General features: G+C 42.2%; 1 protein-coding gene across 1 annotated transcript; it reads right to left on the reverse strand.

Annotated features, from left to right (window-relative positions):
• Nucleotides 1–48: 48 nt before the first annotated feature.
• Nucleotides 49–8,960, reverse strand: LOC135498242 (uncharacterized protein DR_0269-like). Its single transcript, XM_064788458.1, has 2 exons — nucleotides 8,033–8,960; nucleotides 49–1,626 (listed from the first exon to the last, which is right to left on the reverse strand). The coding sequence occupies exon 1, from the start codon at nucleotides 8,901–8,903 to the stop codon at nucleotides 8,061–8,063; it is 843 nt and encodes a 280-aa protein (XP_064644528.1). The 5' UTR covers nucleotides 8,904–8,960; the 3' UTR covers nucleotides 49–1,626; nucleotides 8,033–8,060.
• Between the last annotated feature and the right edge of the window lie 419 nt (nucleotides 8,961–9,379).

Genomic DNA, 9,379 nt, shown 5'->3' on the forward strand with positions numbered 1-9,379 from the left:
CCCCTCCCCCCCCAAAAAAATGTCAACAAAATAGAAGACAAGACGACCTTGATGAGAAATTCGTTTAATGAACTTAACGACTTACATTGATGAGAGGTGAAACATGGTCTTCTGGCTGATTCATAGGGGGCGTTCATATTGAGTTAGATGAGGCAAACGTTGGTGCCACTGGTGACCTGGCACGTGTTTAATATTGTTTGACGTCATTTACAGCTACACTCTTCTGGTAAAGGTAATCTAAAGGGCACAGGCACCGACCTCTCCATAAAGAGGAGGGCTGCCAGATTACACTTTATCCAAGGAAATATCAAGCTGTTGCAAATGGACTGGACAGCGACTGGATGGCAACACTCGAATGAAAAAGATAAAGCCAGTTTCTTTAGGGCCCAGCTCGCAGCCGAAGGCGGTGCTTTCGTGAGAAAAAGAGAATTTCTAAAGATACGTCTGCATGGGATTCGAACTCGGTACGTCCAGCCCTGAAATCCTCGTCTTCCACCCTAGGCCATGGAGTTCTTAGTTCTTAACCCAGTTCACACTGCATGTATTTGGTTCATTCTGTTGTGTAAATATTACCATATCTTGATGAGCTTCAGGAACCATTTCAATGCTGGGGCGGGTGCTGAGAGTACCAAATGCAAATCTCATCAGACTGAGATTTCTTCAACGCTTTTTCCACGTTTATGTCTGTGACATGTACTGTACGAGCCACTTATTGGGTGCTTTCAAGGCCGCCGCTGTGGTAATGGTAACTCGTGTAACCCTGGCAGCTGCTGTTAATGTGCAGAGCTGTGGGACTAGGTGATGGACGAGCAGACGGAGTAACAGTCGAAACTGTCCCACTTTATAATCATTTCATGTATATCTTTTAGAAGGTATCATAATTACCTAAACTTTCTTATTTTCCCGAAATATCAACAAGTGCATCGCGAAGTCAAAACAAGTGTATTGTCGTCAGGTGTTTTCCTCTCTCAAATAATTTATGTCCATGGTTTAGAAAACGAGGAAAAAACAGCACTCGCATTGTCAAACTGTGCAGTGGAAAACGCGGGAAGACACTTCTCGCATTGTCAAACTGTCCAGTGGAAAACGCGGGAAGACAGTTCTCGCATTGTCCAACTGTCCAGTGGAAAACGCGGGAAGACAGTTCTCGCATTTTCGAACTGTGCAGTGGAAAACGCGGAAAACAGTTCTCGCATTTGTCAAACTGTCCAATGGAAAACGCGGAAACACAGTTCTCGCATTGTCAAACTGTGCAGTGGAAAACGTGGGAAAACAGCGTTCTCGAATTGTCAAATTTTCCAATGTCGACTTCTTGAGGCAGTGTGTTGTCGTAGGCAACACTAGGATATGGGGAACACTTGCACTCAACGGTGGTTTCTAGTCAATGTTTACAAGGGTCAGTAAGGCCCCCTATTGGCCCCGATAGGGCTATGGACAATATATTGTTTAAGTGCGCGCCAGCTGAAGTTTAACTAGTGTTCTAGTGATCTAAATTACAGCAGTATCGATTACAAGCGTTCATGTCATCGGCATCATCCCTCTCCTCGTTGATGTCGAAAAATGATATCCAATTTGAATAAGTCACGTGGTATTGCGTTGGCCAATGATTGAAGATCGCCGTCTTCCCTGCAAAATAAAAAAAAAGATTATATCTCATCTGTTTTGGTTGCTGAGTTAACTGACTTGTTTGTTTCATATCTCAAACATCACTGACCTAAAAAGGTATGCATCATATTACGTGCTTAACATTTTCGATTTCTAAACAGCAAAAAAACTGCAACCCATTCTGAAGTCTTGACATGATGAAAATCATCCTCAACATTAATCAAGAAAGATTAAAAACGATTATACCATGAAAAAAAACGCTTTCCAGAAAGAAATAAAGATAGGCCTATGTTATGCATTGAGAGTACAGGGTGTATATAGAAATTAAGTTAAAGGCCTACGCCGTTCGATAAAAAAATTGAATTCGTAATTGAATTTGAAAATTGTCAATTGCGTAAATACATACTAAATATAACTTTCAGCATTACCGTTGTGAAGACATATAATGAATACTATAGATACCACGTTTCAACAAATTCATATTCATAATAACTGCGCTACGGCGCATTGTGTAATAGTGGATTTCTATTTAACTGGACCACAAGTAGTTACGAACGGTGTACCCCTTTAAAAACCACCCACACATCCAAGTCGGAATAAAAAGTAAAATGTTGACGAGTGAAGTTGACTTGGTTAAAGTCAGTCAACCGTAAGAAGCGTCATCAATTCTTAAATATGAAATCATTCTTGAATACCATTTGAAAAAGCCACAAGGAATCAAGCGGAAAATATATCAGGGGATAATGAAAATTAATGGAGCTGGCTACATGGATGAGTCGAGGATTGTATTCAATTAGAGCTGACTCGCCCGTTGGCTACTGCGCTAAATAACGCTATACAGGTTTCACTACATCGCTTCACTTGACAAACAAGTCCAAATGAATCCAACTGAGAACTCTCAAAGCGCTATAAGGGTTCATTTTCCGGTTGCTTAGGCGGCCTCCTGGTGTAGCGATCGCCGGGTTTGCGGCCCACTGGCACTCAATGATGCGCTGCCGTCATTGAGCTTGCTCGCCGAAAAACCTTAGCAATACATATCTTGCAAGTGGACTAATGAGTTCCTTTGCAACTTTTTCTTGAGCAATTTGAGGTTTTTCTATATATCTGATACCCCGAAGAAAACCCTGTTGGCCTTAGAAGTCGCGGCTTTAACGGAATATCTCCGGATCGATGCGCATTTTTGGGGGCAAAACTTGAGACAAGTATTCCTACCTCATCGGTATCTCTCTAACTTTTTTATCAGCAGACTTTAAAGACTTAAAAATTTCAAGCAAAAAATGTTAGCCAATGCAGTTTGGAACTTCTCACCACCTCGGGTGAAACGTTCAATCCTCGTCGATCCCACCCAATCTAGTCAACGACAGGTGACCTCTTGCCCCCCAACCTCGCCTGAAACTAGAATATGGATTTTTTAAATCGGCATAATATTCCTGGAGCTATCAAAATTCAACAAAGCTATCACATTACACTAAGCCTCAGGCATTTTTCAGGGTAGGAGTTAAGCGTGGTGTCTCCTACAAGTGGTCCACGTATCGTTCATCAAGCGATGGCAAAATCGGAATGCGTTTTTTCGCCTTTGAATAAAAACCAAAGGAAATCACTGTAGTCCCCCCTTGGTCGAGTACCACTCAAGTGAGATGCCATTATAAATCATAATCTTAATTATTAACAATGAGTGCTGTAACCTGTTTTAATGTCCTCTTTATCTCAATGATACTGTTTCCATACAGTAGACAGGTAGAAGAACCATGACTTGTCGACAGGGAAACACCGATAAAAAGTGTCCCCCTTGTTTTACAGATAATCCCTAAACAATGGAAGGAACAACGCTAACAACGAGAGCAAACGGTTTCCATGATACTAGCTTTCTGTTAATAGTTACCACGTCCACTGCAACGCCTACTGTGGACTCTCTAAGTTAATCACTTCAGATAATTTGCATAAAATGTCATCAGAAAGATCAATTTGAGTTAATAAAGAGTGTCACCTGTGATTAGAGCATTGAAGAGACTGGAACCATTTGTTCATTAAAGAGGGGGCACATCCCGGGAGCTATCAGTTGGTTATAGACTCAATGATGGATTAGTCCGAGTATTGATACCAATATTGGCCGTGATCAGTTCCAAGAGATCTCATGTGGTCTCCCCAACTGTGGCGAACAAATACAGAAAGGAACAATTCTCAACCTCAGGTGATCAGACTATTTTAAGTAACCTCACCGCGTGTGGCACACTTCACCACAATCATTGTTTTCTTATTGATATTTCTGGAAGGCAAAAAGTACACTGTCTTTGAAGTGGTTTGCATATACGACCAGAGAGAAAAGTTCCTTCCGATACAGACATGCGCTTCTCTTGCTGACCAGACTCCTGGTGTAACGTTTTGAAGTGTTTCTCTTGTGGAAAGTTGAGTACTTATTCACTGGGTTACTTTTGACGAGGACATCGTAATACGACCAAATGCAAGCAGAGGTTAAGGCGTTGATCTATGCTTGCCAATAAAATAAAACTTTAATAGAGACTGTTTACTTCGTTGACCAGATAGCCAAAGCGATTCAATTTACTGGTTGAGAGACAGAAATGCTCACCACTAGACCATATGGGATTGCATACATGAACGTAGGCAAAGCATGGGACATTCTTTGAGGTTCGTTATCAGGTCAATGTATAGCACGAATTTATGTACAGTAAGTACGAAATAGACTGGCCTCACCATTGACACTCGTGAGTCTCACGCCTGGAGTGCAGTGCAATTATCTATGCACGAATTTATGTACTGTAAGTACGAAATAAACATATACATATAATGTATATATAGACTGGTGAGGCACCGTTGACATTTGCTTTCTCGTGAGTCTCACGCCTCGAGTGCAGTGCAATTATCTATGTACTGCAAATGCCTCGGGTTTGCAGGGAGTTTTATACCCTGGGTGGTATTATAAGAGAAGAATGGGTGATTATAGATAATTTGCAACTTTCAATGAATACAAGCTTGGCGCTCTCGTTGTATTTCAGTAGTTAAACACTTTTCTACAGCAATTTGGTATTTGCGGCACTATTGCCCGAAGATCCCTTCGAAACTGGAAACAGAATTCATTGTACTCAACATAAGAGATTGAGTGCTCGCAGGCTTGCATGAATTTTCTGAACATTATAAGCAAAATCCAGCGCGTTTTGTTCACGAATCAATTTTTATGATGTTAACAGTAGAAGATACAGGCCGCATAATGGTCATTAAGGGTAAAAAACCAAGCTGGGCAACGATGATTAGTAGGTACTTTCGATGTTCACTCTTTTTAAGATATATTTAACAGTTCAGAATGGCTTATTTTTTACTATTTCATTCCATCTTTCGAACCCCTGTTGGCGTCAACACGCTCTTTCATTAAACATTGATTATTTGAATTCGATCTCTCTACTAAGTCAACGTCTTCTGCTTCTGGGCATTGTCTATAAAGGTATGAAGGGTTCAATGTGAAGCAAATCTCCTTTTCTAGTGGGCCGGATTCTGCATCACCGGATATGTCATGAACCCACTCAAACGAGACATCCAATCAGGTGGGCGAAATTCTGCGTCACCTGATCTGTCAGGAAGAATCAGCCAATCACCTGGCGCCGATTCTCGGGGCGGGCCGGTCAGTTCTGCTTTTGAAGCGGCAAGTTCAATAGTATACAAAGTTCTTTATGGGTACACTCTCAAATAATAAATTTTGCAAATTTTCGAAGTGTTGCTTCTTCGTCTTCTGGCCAGAAGAAACACTTCGAAAATTTGCAGACGACAGGCCTCGAAACGGCGTCATCCTGACATAACCAGTGGTAACTCTGCCTCTTGATATAGGTAGGAGTGTCAAAAAGTTGATCTCAGCAAATGATGTTTTGTCATTGCTAACGGCCACCTCGCCGTCCCTTTTCCACAGTCTGCCTTAGATCAGTGTTTCCTGATCTGACGGAAACAAGTGTCGCTGCTCTCGTCTAATTGTCGTGCCGCGACTCTTTGGCCATTCTCCTACTTTGGGACTCGATATAAATTAGGAACGGAGGCAGCTGGTTCCTGTTGGTGACCAACAGAAATACACCCGACTTTCCCTTCCGAGCATTGATCATCATTCTCTGAAGAGTTCTAAGCGGAACGGCTCATTGTCGCCGCCACTAATGCGATTACAGAAACAATAATACCTAATATATCGCTAATCCTTAGCCATTTGGTTTGCGGGAAGCAAACTATTGTCTTTGAATGCCACGACGGGATAACCGCGGTAACTGTTCACGGACGCATGACTGGGGAGTTTGACACGGAACAGGCCAGGACTGGTAGGACATCCTCAAGTCTTGTAGCCTTCAGTGCTGACTGACATATCCAAGTTGATTACAAAAACATAAAAGGAGCAACAATAGTTAGAAAACAAATAATGTATACTGATTGGAACCAACGATCAATATAGGAATCTTTCAATGACTATTCATTGTTATTTTCTTGTCGCGTTATTGTTGATGAAGAATGTAGGCCACTTTTTTTCTCAATAACTGATTCAAACATTGACTAATATCAAAATATTTATCTTATAGAGGTACGATGTGTACTTTCCATCCATAATGAATTAAGGTTGAGTTTTCGTCATTTTATGTCTAATTCTCGAAAGATCTTAATTTAATGAATACTTTATTAGACACTAGATATATTTAAAACATCTTGAAATATGGCAAACAGTATATTACAATCAAGGGTCGGCTGACACCCCGGCATGCCCGGGGAACATAACACGCCCGAGGCAAAATACCAAAATATCAGTCTCTTTGCTGACAGACCTCGCAGCCTCGAATGCCTCACCTCGACTAGACACACTCAGTTTCAGCCCCGCCGAGACATGATCGCCGTCGACTTTACTTCTCACCAGATGCACATTTCCCCATGTGATATCTAAAAAAAGCCCGGGGTTTGAGAAAGAAGACCTTGGAATGGCTCTCTGTTCAATGCTCCTGCATGACATAATAAAACTGAAAGTCAAGACGTCCATTCGAATATCAGAACTAATATGTTTTGAAGGAACTTCTTAGCTTCTTATAGCTGGCCTTGTAACTTGGTTACTTTCAAACGATTAAACACGTCCAAAAACGGCGCAGATTTTAATCCGTCCTATCTGATCTCTCGCAATAACACGGGGGAACGAGATCGCTGAAAAAACCGTCACACGGTTGAGATGGTTTGGGGTATTAGATTTCAAAGAAGAACGAAATTGCTTGATACCATGGAGAAACCTGGGGATTATATTGTCGGTCGAGCTTTGGCCATCCTTGGTGGTTGTATGTAGCTAATGGAAAGTCTCGGTTTAGGGCCATGAAGTTGATTGCAGTTTATGAGGTTATTTAGAGGCAGAAGGGTGTGAAGTGAGGCGTACCGATTGAATAGGTTTGTGGTATAGGGGCTGTGGTCAAGTTCATTGGACAGTTCTATATTTGAAAGACTCTGCACTAATTAAGCAAGAAAAGCTTAAACATTCGAGTTGGTAGTGGCGGTTTGTGATTGCGGCGTTGGCAGAGTTGAGCAGAGGTTGCAGCGCAACCGCCAGCAGCCTCCGTTCGACCGGGACTTCGGAAACTATCCAAAGTGCATCAATCACTGCTGAACTTTCGAATAGTTCTCGTTCTGGTATGCATCTAATGAAAACAGTAACCAATAACTGCCCAATTGAGACGTCAATCAATCTTTAACAAGATCCCACATGTCAGAAATTCCGCTTTGTCAGAATTTTATAAATCATGAACCCTCATATTAACCGTTTAAGATATTGTATAGATGTTGAATCACTCAAATTCAAGAGATCAACTGTAGTTTTGTCTAATGCCCCGATGCGTTGGAAAACAAACGTAGACAAAGCGTGGTATCTTAGCAAAGCCCATACAATAATGTCAAAAATACATTATCAAAATGAAGAGATACTGGATGATTTTATGCAAGTCTGAAATCTGAGACATGAATTAAAAATGAAACATGTTGTTTGCTTACTTATTCCAAGTATTTATTTTGGGGAGGTGAACAATATTGAAGATATGAAACAGGCTTTCATGTTTGACAAATTTCCTAATTATGAGAAACAAAGGAATTTTGGTGAAAATAATCAAACCTGCCGATTTTTCTGCCAAACGCCTTATCAAAGCGTGAATAAGGGTCATAGAAAGGGAATCTTGGCATTTTGAAGAACAGATCACCAATGGTTGATGAGTAACTGGTACCTTTATTTTCACTTTTGAAAAAAAAATTCCTTGGCAAAACTGCGATATTTTTTCGTAACTAAACGTATTCAGTTACTATCATTCGACTCAGAACGTTCTGTGTGATATTTTAAAACACGAAGGACCTACGAAAGCGGATCAGGCGCACATTCTTACAAACACACAATACCAAAAAAAGATGCAAAGTCTGCTCTTACCTTTAAATATGGTCGTAGACAGACAGCATTAGACATTGTCCACTTGATCAGCTCTCTTGCCACCCCAAAGCCGGAATCCCCGCTTCTCTTCGTCATTTTCCGCTCGCTTGCCACCCCATGGTCGGAATTCGCGCTTCAAAGAGTCTCTCTTTCCTCCCCAAGGCCGGAACTCACGTTTGCCGCCCCAGGGCCTGAAGCCCCTTTTTGGTCCCAAGCCCGTCGCCTTCAGTTGAGCGATAAGTTTTTCGGAAGATGCGTCGTGCTCGGACTTCTTGCCACCCCACGGCCGGAATCCTCTTTTATCTTCGTCTTCACCAGCCCTCTTGCCACCCCACGGCCGGAATCCTCTTTTGTCTTCGTCTTCACCAGCCCTCTTGCCACCCCACGGCCGGAATCCTCTTTTGTCCTCGTTTTCACCAGCCCTCTTGCCACCCCAAGGCCGGAATCCTCTTTTGTCTTTGTCTTCACCAGCCCTCTTGCCACCCCAAGGCCGGAATCCTCTTTTGTCTTCGTCTTCACCAGCCCTCTTGCCACCCCACGGCCGGAATCCTCGCTTTGACTCGTCTCCCGCCATATGTGATTCCTCGACGCTCCTTACTGATCGCTTACCGCCCCACGGACGGAACCCTCTAGCCGTCATTGCAATTTCCTGATCAACGCCCGATAAAAATTCGGGTAAACTTTCCTGGTATTGTTCATCGTCTCTCTTGCCACCCCAGGGCCTGAAGCCACGCCGCTCCAGACCTTGTGAATCGATCAGCTTATCAAGATTCGAATCATCGAGTCCCTTGTCCTTTTGTATTTGGAGAGCAGAAATAACACTTGCAAAACAGAATAACAGGAGAACTGGTTGCAGAGTATGGCCCGTCATGGTCAAATTAGTTGAGAGAGCTCTTGCTTCCTTAGACTTTTATCTCGAATTGAATCTCTCAAGTTTAGTTATTATACCAACTCCAACATCCAGGTGAGTCATTTTCTCTGCATATTTAAATAATCCAATCAAAAAGGGCGGCCGTCGGCGCAGGCAGTGACGTAATCACGAGAAAAAGTGACGTCACTTTTAGCTGAGAGCCTTGTCTCTATGTACGGGTAAACTCTCAATAATTCACCCCATGTTGTGACGGTATCAAGAAGACATATATCACTATTATTAGGTACCCATTCATATCTTTACTCCGCCATTCAAAATCAGGTACCGGTATTTTAAAGTTAGCTGCAATTCAGCATAACAGATAACAACAGTTAGCTAGGGGTGGGGATATTCTCGTAAGTTAGCTGCAATTCAGCATAACAGATAACAACAGTTAGCTAGGGGTGGAGATATTCTCGTAAGTTAGCTGCAATTCA

The sequence above is a fragment of the Lineus longissimus genome, chromosome 13, assembly GCF_910592395.1.
Source record: "Lineus longissimus chromosome 13, tnLinLong1.2, whole genome shotgun sequence".
Lineage (NCBI taxonomy): Eukaryota > Metazoa > Nemertea > Pilidiophora > Heteronemertea > Lineidae > Lineus > Lineus longissimus.